This window comes from Salmo trutta, chromosome 14 (genome assembly GCF_901001165.1).
Source record: "Salmo trutta chromosome 14, fSalTru1.1, whole genome shotgun sequence".
NCBI lineage: Eukaryota > Metazoa > Chordata > Actinopteri > Salmoniformes > Salmonidae > Salmo > Salmo trutta.
In genome coordinates, this window is record NC_042970.1 from 64,197,830 (window position 1) to 64,216,515 (window position 18,686).

At 46.9% G+C, this 18,686-nt stretch overlaps 1 protein-coding gene across 1 annotated transcript in view; it reads left to right on the forward strand.

Moving 5' to 3' along the window:
* LOC115208599 (mucin-12) overlaps positions 1-18,686 on the forward strand; it is a 45,169-nt gene that overhangs the window by 17,267 nt on the left and 9,216 nt on the right. Inside the window, exons 2-4 of the mRNA XM_029776782.1 lie at positions 4,313-5,064; positions 5,362-5,452; positions 18,461-18,618. Of these exons, the coding sequence (XP_029632642.1) occupies positions 4,413-5,064; positions 5,362-5,452; positions 18,461-18,618 (901 nt within the window). The 5' untranslated portion in view covers positions 4,313-4,412. The remainder of the gene's footprint in view (positions 1-4,312; positions 5,065-5,361; positions 5,453-18,460; positions 18,619-18,686) is intronic.

Genomic DNA, 18,686 nt, shown 5'->3' on the forward strand with positions numbered 1-18,686 from the left:
AAACTACAGCTAGCTTCTCTGAAGCAGAGGAGTCTCTAACGCCCTCACTAATCGCCTTGCTACAGTTCAACAAAGCCCTTGATATGCATGTGTAGGGTTTTAGTGACGCCATAATGCCACCTACCACTACCCAGAGGTCGGCTCAGTTCATGATAAGGAATGCGATACAGGCTCCACTTTGGTAAGCCCCTGGTATTAGTGGTTAAGTCAGCAGCCACTGGCATTTGCTGGACCAGCGATGGGCACAAATAAAGCCAGGCCAGTGCCCATTCTGCCTAAGGCCAAAACATCCCCCTTTTTATCCTGCTGCTGTCCACCGAACGCGGGTACAGCGACAGCGCGTTAAATCCGACTCCTGCCCGCTGGCGCTGCCCGCTGGATTGACTTAGCTGGCAGTCGTCCCTCTCTGACGTCCCTCATTCCGCTATCTCCCTAACGCATCGCTACGTTGGTGTCAGAGCCCATCCAAATGCGGTAGCCGCATTGTTTGAAACACTGAGAATTGAGTTGTGATATTGTGAAGAGATGACAAATTAGTAAATTAAGTTTAGCCATGTTTTCTCCCCAAATTAGATTGATGATAATGCTCAATGTACTAGGTCATTGTGAAACTCTACAGGCCTCTAACTCATGGGCAATAATCCAAACTTGATTCAGCAAAGTCATTAACAAATTCTGTTTCACAAAAACCTCTTGGGTCATCAAGAGTTGAAGTATGCTATTAGAGATATATATCTTTGAATAATGTAGAGATCTGTAAGAACAGATAGCAGCTCTGGTGTAGCCCTGCTCAGTTGACTGAAGGCTGGAAACTTGGCCCCTCTCCTCATGGTGCCTTTATCCTCCCTGGCCCCTCTCTTGCTCTGTGCTGGAGATATGTAACAGAAGAGAGGAGAAAAGGGAGGTGGCGGCGAACAGCCTTTCTGCCTGCAGTTATAGCCAGAAGGACGAGGAGATGAAAAGAAACCATGGAAAATGGCACTGAAGGCTTTGTTTGTCCTCTCTGGTTGAAATAAGGGTCAGACCATTGGTTTGGAGGAAGAGAGATTGGGGGAATTTGAGAGGGGTGCATGTGTTTTGGGGGAGGGGTGTTGGTATTAGTTATATTGGCTGTCCGCTATCAAACTGGCCCAGCGAGTTCCACAGGATCCTCGTAAGTGATCTGTTTGTTAATTTGCCTTTTTAGTCCGGTCATTGACTGGACTTAAAGGCTGTTGGGCCTCGTGTGTCACTCAAACAGGCCAAGGCCAAACGGTATTGAAGGAAAGAAATTCCTCTAAACATAAAAATGTGTGAATAAGTAGCAAACTGAGGTTTGTGTGGAGAGTTGGGGACAAGGTGTTCCACTCTATGGTATGTGTCAACGTTAATACAGTTAAAGTCAGAAGTTTACATACACCTTAGCCAAATACATTTAAACTCAGTTTTTCACAATTCCTGACATTTAATCCTCGTAAAAAGTCCCTGTCTTAGATCAGTTTATTTTAAGAATGTGAAATGTCAGAATAATAGTGATTTTTATTTCAGCTTGTATTTCTTTCATCACATTCCCAGTGGGTCAGAAGTTTACATACACTCTCAATTGGTATTTGGTAGCATTGCCTTTTAAATTGTTTAACTTGGGTCAAATGTTTCGGGTATCCTTCCACAAGCTTCCCACAATAAGTTCAGTGAATTTTGGCCCATTCCTCCTGACAGAGCTGGTGTAACTGAGTCAGGTTTGTAGACCTCCTTGCTCGCACACGCTTTTTCAGTTCTGCCCACAAATGTTCTATAGGACTGAGGTCAGGGCTTTGTGATGGCCACTCCAATACCTTTGTTGTCCTTAAGCCATTTTTCCACAACTTTGGAAGTATGCTTAGGGTCATTGTCCATTTGGAAGACCCATTTGCGACCAAGCTTTAACTTCCTGACTGGCGTCTTGAGATGTTGCTTCAATATATCCACATTTTCCTTCCTCATATTGCCACCTATTTTGTGAAGTGCACCAGTCCCTCCTGCAGCAAAGCACCCCAACATGAAGCTGCCACCCCGTGCTTCACGGTTGGGATTGTGTTCGGCTTGCGAGCATCCCCCTTTTTCCTCCAAACATAACGATGGTCATTATGGCCAAACAGTTATATTTTTGTTTCATCAGACCAGAGGACATTTCTCCAAAAAGTACGATCTTTGTCCCTATGTGCAGTTGCAAACCCTAGTCTGGCTTATTTATGGCGGTTTTGGAGCAGTAGCTTCTTCCTTGCTGAGCGGCCTTTCAGGTTATGTCGATATAGGACTTGATTTACTGTGGATATACATACTTTTGTACCTGTTTCCTCCAGCATCTTCACAAGGTCCTTTGCTGCTGTTCTGGGATTGATTTGCACTTTTCGCACCACAGTACGTTCATCTCTAGGAGACAGAACGCTTCTCCTTCCTGAGTGGTATGACGGCTTCGTGGTCCCATGGTGTTTATACTTGCGTACTATTGTTTGTACAGATGAATGTGGTACCTTCAGGCGTTTGGAAATTTCTACCAAGGATGAACCAGACTTGTGGGAGGTCTACAATTTTTTTTTTTTTTTCTGAAGTCTTGGCTGATTTCTTTTGAGATGGGAAACTATGATGTAAAGCAAAGAGGCACTGAGTTTGAAGGTAGGCCTTGAAATACATCAACAGGTACACCTCCAATTGACTCGAATGATGTCAATTAGCCTATCAGAAGCTTCTAAAGCCATGACATCATTTTCTGGTATTTTCCAAGCTGTTTAAAGGCACAATCAACTTAGTGTATGTAAACTTCTGACCCACTGGAATTGTGATACAGTGAATTATAAGTGAAATAATCTCTGTAAACAATTGTTGGAAAAATTATTTGTCATGCACGAAGTAGATGTCCTAACCGACTTGCCAAAACTATAGTTTAACAAGAAATTTGTGTAGTGGCTGAAAAACGAGTTTTAATGACTCCAACCTAAGTGTATGTAAACTTCCGACTTCAACTGTAAGTAACTGAATAGAGTTGCTGATTGGCCTCTATAGGATTCTCCATCTGCTCCACTGAAGTTTGTCAAAAACTATTAATGAGGACCTCAGTCAGATGGCTTCTGAGTAACTATCTCTGCTCTCCCAGTCCATTCCTCTCTCCCTTTCCCCCTCTTGCTCAACCTTCCTTTTCTTCCGTTGCTCCCTTAAATTACCGTCTTTGTTACGCTCTCCCTCTTCTTGCTCTCCTTCCTTTTCCATCTCTTGTACTCCCCTCCCCCCCCCCACTCTTGCTCTCTCCTGCGTGTGCTCCTCTCTCTCGCGCTCTCTCCCTCTCTTGCCAAGCCTGTTTGTTGAGCTTCAAACACAGATTTCTGCCCAGACCATCTGTTGACTGAACAGATCTTATAGCGTATCGAGGGGGTAGAGTAGTGGAAAGAGGAACAAGGGGCTTAGAAAAAAAGGAGTGAGGGGAAGGGGGGGGTACTGAAGAAAAATGAAGTATTGTTGGTAGAGGGGCAGTTGGACGGGGGGAGCTGGAGGAGTGGGTGGGAGGGCTTGTAATAGAAAGGGGTGGTGGAAAGTAGAGTAAATGAGGAAAATGCAGCAGCAGCAGTGGAGAGAGGAGGCCACGTTGGCTTGGGAAGGCAGCCTGCCAGGGTTCGTAGGGCTCCAGCAAGGCTAATGAGCCCCAGACCACCCACCCCCCCCAAATGTCCATCCACGCTCTACATTTGTCTCGCACAGTATTGTACATTGAGGCCTCCCAGAACCAGCGTATGACTTTTCTTAGTAATCACTGGCTGTCATCGTGGTCAGTATCTGGGCAGCAGAATCACAAACAAATGGGACATGTGGTCCTGGTTTTCCTGTCTCCGTCTGTCGATTGCAAGGCCTTGCGGTCTCCCTCACACTCCATATATGCTGGAGGACATTTTGTTTTCTCTTATTGCATGTCTAACTTTTAATAGTACTCTGACAATACCAGTTTTAATCATGGATTGTAAATGTCTCGGTTCTCAGTCTCTGTGATTCTCACATTGTATTGCTATCAGACAGTGTGAGTGACTGTGTAATTTTAGAAACGAATCTTCATGTTGGCTTCCCCTCTCCTGTTTTTCCAGTAGTTTCAAATTCCTCGGCGAGACCATGTGCCTCATGGTATTTCCGTTGGTACTAATGTTTTTAAAATGCTACTTGTCTTCGACTGCATGGTTTCATGTGTGGCTATTCTGATAATATACTTGAGTTCTGCTACCAGTATTTGTAGTTCTATGATAAACACGTTTTTTTTTTCTCAGACCAATTTCAATGTCAACATTTAGGAATCTCTCTTCTCCCCATTCAGATCTGTGAGGTTGTTGACAGGACGTTGGTTCCACTCCGGTTTCAGTGTGTTTGAGAGCCGCTGGATCCGGTGAGTGAGACCGTTGCCGGGCCTACAAGGGATGAAACCGGATGGGGTTGCCATGGAGCCCACAGAAGCTGTAGGAGCCGAGCCCTCGGCACAGGGGATGGCCACCGACGAGATGCCAGCCCCTTCAACTTCCCCATCCCCTCCATCACAGCCCGAAGACACCCAAAACACCACAGCGCAGCCTGAAAACCCCACAGCACCCCCTGCGTCCAAGGAGGTCAATGGGGCCAATGGCAAGGCAGCAGCTGATCCCAAACCCAAGGCTAAGACCGTGGGCTTGGTTAAACCGCGGCCAGCTGGCACCAAGGCCACAACTGGTCCGGCATCAGGACCCAGCACTTCTCGTCCGGGCACGGCCCCAAGCCACATGACCAATGGATTAAAGTCCTCAGCCAGTGACCTGGCCAAGAAGGTAGCTTTGGACAAAAAGAAGACCACCACCACAGCTGGAGCACCGGCGTCGGCTGCAGCCACAAAGGGGCCCGTGGGGCCGGCCGCCGCTTCCACTGTCAGGACCCAAACTAAGGTGGCTGACAGGAAGGCTGTCGGAGTCCCCAGGTCCACCTCTGCTACCAGGCCAACCAACGCTACATGGACTGGGGCGATGGGTCCTGGCACTCCAACGAGGAGACCTCCTGCTGCTGGTCCTATTAATGGGGCCGGGGCCAGACCCAAAACCACAGGTGAGGACTATACACACACAAACATACTGCCGAGTATTTAGTCCTGTTAATCATGCTTTGGTTAGACAAAGCTTTTTGTTTTCCTTTGTCCCGTGTTGAGTCTTTAGTTACTCTCCTATGTATTTTAGAGCTGACACAAACCCACCTGTGCTTGGCTGCAGACACATTTTGCTCTCAACTCCTACTACACCAATCCTTCATCCCAGTACTCTGTCCTCACTCCCACCCCTCATCCCCCTTTTTCCTCCCCCATCTCCCTCTTCATGCACTTTCTCATTCGCTCTCCCTCTCCTCTAGCTTCCAGACTTGCAGCCTCAGCTGCCCCCAAGCCTTCCAGCACTTCAGCCCCGGCCAAACCCGATAGGACGACGGTTTCCAAGGCAACCAGGTAAGGCAGCCTATCCCGTGACTGCACCACCACCGGGAATGCAAAGTGATTTACCGGGCAGTGACATTTGTGGCTGGCAGATGCGCATTTGCATGAACTTGAGGGGGGAAAACCTAGGCACTGTTTATAGTTTTAAAAAACCTCTCCCCTCACATACACAACACATAATGCAATCACTGAAGATCTGAGGAGCCGCTTCACACAAAAGGCATCACTCGACAAATCAGATCAGTGAACGACTTGTTTTGGGAGGAGCTGAAATTGAGTATCGACGTAAAGTGGCCATTGTGGGTCCTGCCGGTCTGTTATTGGATTAGGTTTCCCACTGTCTCAAATGGCATTCCATATTATATATTGCGCTGCTGTTGACCAGAGCATTATGGGTCCTGGTCAAAAGTGGTACGGTGCCATTTGGGACGCAGCCCTAGTCTACTGAGTCACACTAACAGAAATAAACCTGAGACAGAAGAGAACTATCTCGCACTGCCCCAGTCAGCACCACAGTGTTACTGAATAACATGGGTTATCACCCCCAGGGCAGGGGTTATTCACTGGGGCTCTGGTCGCTCTCTCGCTGGGATGTTCCAGCAACTCTACAGGTGTGTCTCAGTAATGGTCTAAAGTGGCTACCATCTCCCTTAATGGAGACAAGGTTGTTTTAGACCAGGTATTCCCAAACTGGGGTACGCGCAATGCCTGCGATTCACATTTAAAAAAATATACACTGCTCAAAAAAATAAAGGGAACACTTAAACAACACAATGTAACTCCAAGTCAATCACAATTCTGTGAAATCAAACTGTCCACTTAAGAAGCAACACTGATTGACAATACATTTCACATGCTGTTGTGCAAATGGAATAGACAATAGGTGGAAATTATAGGCAATTAGCAAGACACCCCCAATAAAGGAGTGGTTCTGCAGGTGGGGACCACAGTCCACTTCTCAGTTCCTATGCTTCCTGGCTGATGTTTTGGTCACTTTTGAATGCTGGCGGTGCTTTCACTCTAGTGGTAGCATGAGACGGAGTCTACAACCCACACAAGTGGCTCAGGTAGTGCAGCTCATCCAGGATGGAACATCAATGCGAGCTGTGGCAAGAAGGTTTTCTGTGTCTGTCAGCGTAGTGCCAGAGCATGGAGGTGCTACCAGGAGACAAGCCAGTACATAAGGAGACATGGAGGAGGCCGTAGGAGGGCAACAACCCAGCAGCAGGACCGCTACCTCCGCCTTTGTGCAAGGAGGAGCAGGAGAAGCACTGCCAGAGCCCTGCAAAATGACCTCCAGCAGGCCACAAATGTGCTTGTGTCTGCTCAAACGGTCAGAAACGGACTCCATGAGGGTGGTATGAGGGCCCGACGTCCACAGGTGGGGGTTGTGCTTACAGCCCAACACCGTGCAGGACGTTTGGCATTTGCCAGAGAACACCAAGATTGGCAAATTTGCCACTGGCGCCCTGTGCTCTTCACAGATGAAAGCAGGTTCACACTGAGCACGTGACAGACGTGACAGTCTGGAGACGCCGTGGAGAACGTTCTGCTGCCTGCAACATCCTTCAGCATGACTGGTTTGGTGGTGGGTCAGTCATGGTGTGGGGTGGCATTTCTTTGGGGGGCCGCACAGCCCTCCATGTGCTCGCCAGAGGTAGCCTGACTGCCATTAGGTACCGAGATGAGATCCTCAGACCCCTTGTGAGACCATATGCTGGTGCGGTTGGCCCTGGGTTCCTCCTAATGCAAGACAATGCTAGACCTCATGTGGCTGGAGTGTGTCAGCAGTTCCTGCAAGAGGAAGGCATTGATGCTATGGACTGGCCCGCCTGTTCCCCAGACCTGAATCCAATTGAGCACATCTGGGACATCATGTCTCGCTCCATCCACCAACGCCACGTTGCACCACAGACTGTCCAGGAGTTGGCGGATGCTTTAGTCCAGGTCTGGGAGGAGATCCCTCAGGAGACCATCTGCCACCTCATCAGGAGCATGCCCAGGCGTTGTAGGGAGGTCATACAGGCACGTGGAGGCCACACACACTACTGAGCCTCATTTTGACTTGTTTTAAGGACATTACATCAAAGTTGGATCAGCCTGTAGTGTGGTTTTCCACTTTAATTTTGAGTGTGACTCCAAATCCATACCTCCATGGGTTGATAAATTGGATTTCCATTGATTTATTTTTGAGTGATTTTTGTTGTCAGCACATTCAACTATGTAAAGAAAAAAGTATTTAATAAGATTATTTCTTTCATTCAGATCTAGGATGTGTTGTTTAAGTGTTCCCTTTACTTTTTTGAGCAGTATATTAATATTTGTGCCCTAGTCCTATAAGAGCCCTGTCACTTCCCACAAGCCGGGTTGTGACAACTCACACATTTTTATGTTTTGTGTGTGGCAGGCTTAAAATAATGGCAAAAAACATTTGAGTGTGCTGGTGCTAGAGGGGGTATGCAGCTGGAGGTTGAATGTTTGAAGGGGTACGGGACTTTAAAACGTTTGGGATCCACTGTTTTAGACTATTGGGATACACCCGCTATTCAGTATGGCTCCACACCTAATCTCTCGTGGACAGACTACATTAACATTAATGGGATCGTAGATCTGTCGTGAGATAATGACCAGCGTTAGTTCTAGTGCTTGGGACAAATCAAGATTTCGCAGGCATTTGCATCTTTTTTGAATTTCGGGAGTGGACATTTGGCCCATAGACTTGCCTGTAACTTGCAAAGAGAGAGGGTGGAGCTCTTTGTCTGAACGAAGACCGAAACCTGTCTTCTCTTTGCGTATGGACCCAGAACTTAATCGAGCATCTGACTCCACACTCAGGTCTCCACAGGACATACTGTTCAGCTCTTAGCTTCAATTTGATTTATCTTCTCCCACTTCCTCCCTAATACTCTGCTTTTATTATGAGGTGAAATGTTGAACCGACTCAAACCAGTTTAATCTGTTCATCCTGAAACTGGGAACACACACCACCACCCCTTCTTTAGTTAGACTAAAGACGAGTACGAGTTGTTTCTTTCAGCTGGTGTTTTGACAGGTCTGTGTTGGACTTTTAAACTGGCACTACTTAAACTTGTGGAGTAGAGATCTAGTTTTGCCTCGGTTGGCACTTACTCTCAGCCTATCTTATTAATGCATGTGTCCTTATCCTTTGAATTATTCAGATGTGGGATGGTTTCAGCTGCAGGATTGTGGTTACAAGACTTTTCCCTGAGGGAATGACACTTGTTTTGGAACATTATGACGTCAGGCTTCTTTCCTGTGTGATTGATGACTTGTGGGGTGTGATTTTGTTGGATTTGTTTTAACGACATGGAGAAGCAGCATGTCACTGTGTGTGAATATACAGTGTGTGTTTGACAATTAGGAGCTGTGTGTGAGAGATCATGCTGCTTGTGTTTGACGACAGGAGAAGCAGGTTGTGTGTATGTGTGTGACAGCCAGCCAGACTGTCTCTCCATCCATGCTGGGCCCTGTTCCTGCCTCCCTGGGTGAGTCGGGGCTAGTGAACAGGCCTCTCCCAGCCTTAGCTGGGACTGCTGCTGCCCTTCCATGAGTCTATGAGCAGGGCAGGTGGCACGGGGCTCATATGTAAAATGAATAAATGTAGCATAACATTACTGTTCCGTTTCACCACCTGCAAAAAAAACGTCTGACGGCCCATGATGCAAAGTGAGATGAATGGCCTATAGTATGTTGCCATAGTTACACATTGGCAGAGAAATAGGGTTTCCTTAAACTATTCATCTTAATTGCCCCTAGGGGGTGAAATAATCAATTGTACTGGATAAGAAGCACATATCAATATATTAGAGACAAATGGGTCGTAACAAAACTGTGAGATTGGATGGGAGCCTCGGAACAAGGGGATTGGGTAGTGTGGCAACTGCCAAGGTGAGTTATGATATTGGATTAAAGGGTTGTCGACTAAGTTAGCAGATGCGCTGGTAGCTTGAGGCGTCGCAGAGGTGTTTTAACACCTGGCCTCGCATGCCATGCTTCTGGCGCACACACTGCTGGGTTGTGTTTAGTAGGGCAAAAACATTTTGAAACTGAAAGGGGAATGTTCTACCTGAACTTGTCCAGTAACAAACGCTGATTTTCTTTCTGTTCCAAAATGTTTTGCTACTGTGTTCCCTACTGAACATACCCCAGGTGAATGAGTCCACCAATCTCCTAATGCAGTGGTTCACAAACTTTTTATAGTCCCGTAGCCCTTCAACCTCCAGCTGCGTACCCCTTCAAGCACCAGGGTCAGCGCGCACTCAAATGTTGTTTTTTGCTATCATTGTAAGCCTGCCACACACTATACGAGACATTTATTAAACCATAAGAATACGTGTGAGTTTGTCATGCAGATAGGCCAGTCGCGTGAGAAACTCGTCATCATGCTTTAAGCTCGTCTCTCAGTTCAAAAAACGTGTCAATACTTTGCCCCTTGATAACCAGAGCACTTCTGTATGTTGTAAAAGCGTTACACGGTCGCTGCCCATATCATTGCATAATGCAGAAGATACATGAGAGTTCAGGGGCCTGGCTTTAACAAAGTTAACCATTTTCACTGTAGTGTCCAAAACGTCTTTCAAGCTGTCAGGCATTCTCTTGGCAGCAAGAGCCTCTTGGTGGATGCTGCAGTGTACCCAAGTGGCGGTGGGAGCAACTGCTTGCACGCGCATTACCACTCCACTGTCTCCCTGTCATGGCTTTTGCACCATCAGTACAGATACCAACACATCTTGACCACCAAAGTCCATTTGATGTCACAAAGCTGTCCAGTACTTTACAAATATCCTCTCCTGTTGTGCTGGTTTCCAGTGGTTTGCAGAAGAGGATGTCTTCCTTCATTGACCCCCCCCCCCCCAATAAACGTAACAGACATACCAGGAGCTGTGCCAGGCCCGCCGGTCTGACTCATCCAGCTGTAACGCATATAATTTACTGGTTTGTATGCTAAGCAGTAGTTGTTTCAAAACATCTCCTGCCATGTCACTGATGCGTTGCGAAACAGTGTTTGATGAAGACATTGTCTGTATAGTGTTTTTGGCCTTTTCCCCCAGCATTGTCCCAGACATCCGCGGCAGCAGAAAGAAGTCCTCCACAATAGTATGGGCCTTGCCTGTCCTAGCCACTTGGTAGCTCACCATATAAGACTCTTCCAGCCCCTTCTTATTAATGGTATCTGTTGCTTTTATACATGTCTTAACTACTCAAAAGTCGTCTTAATTCTCGCTCAAACTCATGTGGCTTATTTTTCAAATTGGCATGTTTTGTTTCTAAATGTCTGGCCAAGAGTGACGGTTTCATCGAGTTGTGAGATGGTACTTTTGCACATATAACACACTGTGGCTGAGGAAAGGCACTACTCCCAATATAAGTGAACCCAAAATCTATTTATTTCTCATCATATTTGCACTTCTTCGATGGTCCAACGTCCCTGTCTGTTCGGTGCTTTCCCTGGTAAGGGGGCGTTAGCTCTTCGGCTGCATCAGATTCACAACTGTCAGTGTCCATGCTAGCTGGGCTAACAACAAATGTAGAATTACTAATGCTAGCATTGGATGTGCTCGTGGAAGCAGAACAACTTGTCGTCGAAAGGTGCAGGTGTAGTACTGCTGGGGGTGGTAGGAGCAGTACTACCAGTAGACCTGGTATGTGTCTCTATGGAGGTGGGCCTTAGTTTAAAAAGTATTTATCAATTTTCGAGCAAACGGAATGAGCAGCAGCTACGTTTGGACACAAGGACCGTTAGTGGATTTCTGCGAGAGTGTAACGGTTAATGTGATTGGATGTTAATTATTTGACTAGGCTAGCTGTATTTGACATTGTTGTTATTTTGCTGAACACCTAGGTGGTTTCATTTTACTTTTGGCAGTGAAACTAAGCTTTTTTTGTTTTTTACATATTTAAAACCAAAATAATAATTTTTGAATCTGAATCATCATACCCCAGTTTGGGAATACCTGCCCCAATGCATCTCTAGTCAGAAGTGATGGAGATTGAGCCCCCCACAACCAGTCACTAGCCTGTCTGACAGACAGCTGGATGGCCACGGAGGGGGATTTTAATTCCCTGTATCTGTATTCTCTCCTTTTCTCTCTCTGGAGACGGTTCCCTTGTCCTGTTTAAGCAGTTTGTCCGCCCAACCCCCATCTCTCCTCCTGTCCTCCTTTACTCCTCCCTTCTGTTTATGTACAGTACCAGGAATTTAGCCAGCACCCTCTCAACCCTCCTGCTGCTCCCCTCCCTCCCCCGTGAGGGCATCTGTCATTTTGGTGGGCCTTAAGACTCCCTCTGAGAATGGGAGGAATCTAGGGCGTTGAATAAGATGTCGTGTGTGTTGAGAGCCATCCAAATGGGAATTTCTGTCAAAACGGTCACCGTAATGAAATGGCAGTTACACCTCATGTGATCTATTAGATGACAATCTATGCAGGTCAGGTACCTTTTTCACTTGCAGTCTGACTCAAACATGCATTATAACTAAAAGGAGACAATTGACTGTCACTCTAGCTCTTGTGCAATGCAGTCACACAATGTTCCTGTCCCAGCTTCTCTCTCCCCCTTTGGGGATGAAAACATGCAGTTTCGGACCCCAGCCTTGGCAGGGAATAGTTATTGTTTAGCGCAGATGCCTTCCTACACATTATGATAGTATAGTAACCAAGGCCTCAGTAAATGGGTTGTCTCTTGATCAGTTGCTAACTCAACAGATGTTACAGCCTATTGCATTATTGATGTCATCACATAGTGTTTAAATGATTTTTAATTGCCATTTAATTCCTTGTCGACATCTTGAAGACACCTGTCGGTTGTTGTATCCTCAAAACCGGCTGTGAATCTATTGCACCACTAAGGCATATCAACCAAGTATTGGCTTTGAATCCCTTGTTGACACTAACCAATCCCTTGTAGCCACAACAAATATACCAAAGCCGCTGAACTGCAGTGTTACCCAAGCAATTAATACTGTATGTACTCCACTGAGCGTTGACTCGCATCCCTCGACTGTACGCGCAGGTCAGGCAGTTCTGAGTGTCTCTGAAGACGAGGGTTAACGCTGTACGCGCAGATGACTGGCCTCGTCTCTCCCTCCTTCCTTTCAGAAGAAATCTCTCGCTCTCCATTCCCCCACCTTCATTTATTGCCCCTGTCGTTTCACGTTCCCTTCGTGGAACTCACCCAGATAGGAAGGCAATCTGCTTCCATGTGCTTTTAGTGCTGTCCATTCTCTCCCTCTTTCTTCCATCATGTTGTTCATTCTGTCGCTCGCTCATTTCATCACTGCGTCCCTCAGTTTGTCGTTTTCTTTCCCTCAACCTCTTATTTTCTTCCTTTCCTCCCTCGTTTAATGCCGTCTCGTCTAACGCGGCTCACCGCGCCTGTCTTCAACTAATTCCCCCGTGTCATCTGAAGGTACAGCATGCCCGCTTTCTTGTTTCGCTGCTCTTGACCATACAATCAAGGTCCAGCTCCCTCTGTCCCATCGACTCACCCTATTATGGTATAATAATGGCGCAACCTGAAGGCCTTTGCGTCTCCGCAGCCTTTTTTCTTTGTCCTGCTAACAAATGGAAACAAATGGCCATTGTTGGGCTGAGTCGCTGTGGGAGAGGCGTTTGTGTGGCCAGGCATGTAAGGCCGGACCACTTCCGGCCCCTCGTACGACCGTAAGTTTGTCATTATGAATTAATCTATGTTGTCAGCTGTGTCCAAACCATGGCGAACCGATCAAAAGAACAGCAGAACAGCATGACGGATATTGGTGTAATTGACTGAATCGCAACAATGCCATAAAACGCTCAGTTCCTCTGACGTTTCCGATCCCTTTTTGTTTTAGACGCTGTGTACGTATGAATCTGTTCTATAGAAAGGATATGCAAAGTGTCGATTTTGCACAAATACAGCGCTGCCTTTGTTTCATTACACCTGGTTCTTAAGCAACTGTTTTGAATGTAGGTTACTGTAGCGCTTTGTAGCATGGGCTACACCTCATCGCACAAGCCTGTCAATGTGAACGCCTCACACCAGTATCACACACGTGTATCCAAGCATAGCTCTGTAGATGTTACTATTCCCTGCTCCGCTGTTGCAGAGCCTAAGGATAATCGGTCAAGTGTGCTCATGAATGCAAGGGCACTAGGGCATACAAACACGCACACTCGACATTCAGTCCACTCAGCAGTATGCAGGGGGATGGGCACTGCCTTGCTCTGGAAAAGGTCGCGTCTGGATCCTGTGGCTTCTCCACAGCTGTCTGGCACCTGTTTTTAAAGTGAACGAATGGCAGATCTAGGATCAGCTTACCCTCTCCAAATCCACAACCTCAGCCAGGACAGGGGTAATTTAGAAACTGACCTCGAATCTGTTAGGGGCTGATTTAAGCGTATGGCTATACAGTCACCTGCCACAAGACCACTTGGCTCTTCAGGTCAGGAGGTCAAACAGTAGACTAGAGGGATAGAGGAAGGCAAGAGATTAAGTATTGCCCAGGGTCATGTCCATTACATGTTCACAATGGAAAAGGTTTTGCAACAAAAGGAAAATGTGTTTATTAGACAAGTCTCCTCTTTGTCCTTGGAATAGTACTACCCTCAACCCTCAGTGAGTGCGACCCTCACCCACATCCTGTTCATTTTCCACAATCACGCTTTCCCACTCCCTCATTCCCTGCATCCTTTCCTCTTCCCCCACTGGGCTGGGATTAGGAAATTACTAAGCGATGCGTTACAGGCAGACAGTGAATGGGCCTTGTTAATGGTTTTCTGTTTCCTCTTTAAATTGCTTTTGTGGTGCAGGACGGCCCTTGACTCTTCTAGCTTACTGTATGGGGAGCACTGAGCAGGTGAATAACCACTACTGATTGTTTCAGGTTTAGAGTGAATTTATCATAGAAAAGTCCCAAGCCTATTAGCCTACATTAGGCAGCTGATCGAATGGTACTGAACCAAAGTCATACACCAAACATTAGGGACACCTGCTCTTTCCATGAGACTGACCAGGTGAAAGCTATTATCCCCTATTGATGTCTCTTGTTAAATCAACTTCAGTCAGTGTAGATGAAGGGCAGGATACGGGATAAAGAAGGATGTTTAAGCATTGAGACAATTGAGACATGGATTCTGTATGTGTGCCATTCAGTGGGTAAATGGGTAAAACTAAATATTTAACTGTCTTTGAACGGGGTATGGTAGTAGGTGCGAGGCGCACCGGTTTCAGCGTGTCAAGAACTGCAACGCAGCTGCGTTTTCCACAACAGTTTACTGTCTGTATCCAGAATGGTCCACCACCGAAAGGACATCGAGCCAGCTTTACACAACTGTGGGAAGGATTGGAGTCAACATGGGCCAGCATCCCTGTGAAAAGCTTTCAACACCTTGTAGAGTCGATGCCCCTACGAATTGAGGCTGTTCTGAGGGCAAAAGCGGGTACAGCTCAAAATGTAATGTTTTGTACAGTATGTACAATCAGTCAGTACGTATTCATTCTTGTGAACAGCAGATGGTGTCCATTTGGCCCTTGAGGGTTTTCTCTGAACACATTTTTCATTAAAGCAAACAGGTCTGTTTTTATTGTTTAGTCTTGCCATACAGCATACTCTTAAATCCAATGTCTTCTATTGTCCGCTAACATCTCTGCTATTGTCAAAATCAAATTGAATATTTTGCATATGTTATCATGGTTGTAGCGAAATCCTTGTTTCTTGCTCCAACAGTGCAGTAATGCCTAACGATACACGCAAATCCTCAAAATAAAAAGAAAGGAATTAAGATGTTAGAATGGCAATGTCAGTCTGTAATGTATATGATGGTGTGTGTGTGTGTGTAGAGATTATGAATAGAGGTGTGTACTGTGTACAGCAGTTATATAGGATGATCCTGGACTAGAATACAGTAAATACATATGAAGTGGGTAAAACGGTATGTAAACATTTTATTAAAATGACCAGTGTTCAATGACTATGTACATGGGGCAGCAGTCTCTAAGGTGCAGGGTTCAGTACCTGGTGGTTGCCGGCCAGTAACAGTGATTCAAGTTCAGGGCAGGGTACTGGATGGAGAACGGCTAGTGGTGACTATTTCATTCTGATGGCCTGGAGATGGAAGCTGTTATTAGTTTATTTTTAGTTTTTTTAACTAGGCTAAACAAATTATTATTGCTTTGAGGTGCCTGTACTGTCTCTGCCTTCTAGATGGTAGTGGGGTGAACAGGCTGTGGCTTGGGTGGCTGAGGTCCTTAATGTGATCTTGGCCTTGATGTGACACCAGGTGCTGTAGATGTCCTGGAGGGTAGGCAGTGTGCCCCCGGTGATGCGTTGGGCGGATCGCACCACCCTCTGGAGAGCCCTGCAGTTGCGGACGGTGCAGTTGCCGTACCAGGCAACGATACAGCCCAACAGGATGCTCTCAATGGTGCATCAGTAGATGTTCGTGGGGGTCTTGGGGGCCAAGACAAATTTCTGTTGGGCCTTCTTTAGCACTGTCTGTGGATGGACCATTTCAGGTTGTCAGTGATGTACACACAGGGGAACTTTAAGCTTTTCACCCTCCTCTGCGGCCCCTTCGTTTTGTTGAGGGAGAGGTTATTTTCCTGGCACCGCTCCGCCAGGGCCCTAATCTCACTGTAGACTGTCTCATCGTTGTTGGGAATCAGGCTTACCACTGTTGTCATCTGCAAACTTGATGATTTGAGTATGAGGTGTGTGTGTGTGTGTGTGTGTGTTGTGGGGGGGGGGCTACGCAGTCATTGGTGAACAAGGGAGTACAGGAGGGGGCTGAGCACGCACTCTTGTGGGGCCCCCGTTTTGTGGATCAGGTTAGCGGAGGTGGTGTTGCCTACCTTCACCACCTGGGGTCGACATGTCCAGGACCCAGTTGCACAGGGCTTGGTTCGGCCCCAAACTTAGTGATGAGCTTAAAGGGCACAATGGTGTTGAAGACTGAGCTGTAGTCCATGAACAGCATTCTTACATAGGTGTTCCTCTAGTCCAGATGGGATAGGGCAGTGCAACGATGATTGCTTTATCCATGGATCTGTTGGGGCGGTATGCAAGTTATAGTGGGTGTGGAGTAAGATGGAAGTGATATGATCCTTGATTAGTCAAAGCACTTCATGATGACAGAAGGGAGCACTACGAGGCGATAGTCATTTAGTTCAGTTACCTTGGGTACAGGAACAATGGTGGCCATCTTGAAGCATGTGGGGACAGCAGACTGGGCTAGAGAGCATGTCCGTAAACACACCAGCCAGCTGGTCTGCACATGCTCTGAGGACGCAGCTAGAGATGCCGTCTGGGCTGGCAGCTTTGCGAGAGTTAACGCGCTTAAATGTCTTGCTCATGTCGACCACGGAGAAGGAGAGCCAGCAGTCCTTGGTAGTGGGCCTTGTCGGTGGCACTGTGTTCTCCTCAAAGCGGACAAAGGTGTTTTAGCTTGTCCGGGAACAAGACGTCAGGTGTCTGCGACGTGACTGGTTTTCCTTTTGTAGTCCGTGATTGTCTGTAGACCCTGCCACATACGTTTCGTGTCTGAGCTGTTGAATTATGACTCCACTTTGTCTCTATACTGACGTTTTGCCTGTTTGATTGCCTTGCCGTGGGAATAACTACACTTTATATTCCACGTCACCTTGCCATGGTTAAATGCAGTGGTTTGCGCTTTCAGTTTTGCACGAATGCTGCCATCTATCCACGGTTTCTGGTTAGAGTAGGTTTTAATAGTCACAGTGGGTACAACATCTCCTATACACTTCCTGATTAACTCAGTCACTGTATCAGTATATTCGTCTATTATTCTCGGAAGCTACCCGGAACATATCCCAGTCCGCGTGATCAATCTTGAAGCATGGGTTCCGATTGGTCAGACCAGCGTTGAATAGTCCTTAGCACCGGTACTTCCTGTTTGAGTTTCTGCCTATAAGAAGGGAGGAGCAAAATGGAGTCGTGGTCAGATTTGCCGAAAGGAGCGCGGGGGAGGGCCTTGTAGGCATCCTGGATGTTGGAGTAACTATGGTCGAGTTTTAGCAGCACAAGTACTACAGTCGATATATTCATAGAACTTCGGCAGACTTTTCCTAAAATTTGCTTTAATATCCCAGCTACAATAAATGCAGCCTCAGGATGTGTGGTTTCCAGTTTGCATGAAGTTCTTTGAGGGCTGTTGTGGTATCGGCTTGAGGGGGGGGATATACACAGCCGTGACTCAACCGAAGAAAATTCTCTTGGGAGATAATACGGTCGGCATTTGATTGAGGTATTCTAGGTCGCGTGAACAAAAGGACTTGAGTTCCTGTATGTTATCACAATTACACCATGAGTCATTAATCATAACACATACTCCCCCGACCTTCTTCCTGGAGAGATATGTATTCCTGTCTGCGCGATGAACTGAGAACCCAACTGGCTGGACCGACTGTCAAGTGTCTGTCAAATTTAAGGAAGTATCTGTGTTAATTGTGCAAACATCAGTGTAGTAGGACATTGCTTGGACATTCATACATAGTGTAGAGTCGGTCCAGCCAGTTGGGTTCTCAGTTCGAGAGCCATGTTTGTATGTTAGTCCCTGATGTCTCTCTGGAAAGAAACCCTTGCCCTGAGTTCGTCAACTTTGTTATCCAGAGACTGAACATTAGCTAGTAATACACTCGGAAGAGGTGGGTGGTGTGCGCGCCTCCTAAGTCGGACTAGAAGACCGCTCCGAGTACTTCTCCTCCGCCAATGTTTTGGGTCAGCCTAGCCCCATTTTAATTAAAACATTTATTTGACCTTCATTTAACAAGGCTACGCTGGGCCAATTGTGCTCTGATCTATGGTACTCCCAATCACGGCCGGTTGTGATACAGCCTGGAATCGAACCAGGGTCTGTAGTGACCCCTATAGCACTGAGATGCAGTGCCTTAGACCGCTGCGCCACTCGGGAGCCCATCATTGCGCCCTCTTGGTCAGGTTATTGTAGACATGAATGTGTTCTCCATAACCTACCTGGTTAAATAAAGTGTGTTCTTCCCCAGGCCTGCCACTGGTCACACTGGCCTGTTGATGGGCACATCCAAGCCAGCCGCTGCCGGCTCCAGCAGACCTGCAGCTTCCAGAGTCGGCGCCACAGCCCCCTCTACTGGCAGGACTACCACAGTGCAGGCACCCAAACCTCCAGGCCCTGCCAAGAAAGGTGCACATGCCTTACAAGTTGTTTTTTACCATGAATGTAACCCACTTGATTCTATTTGGATTGGTCTT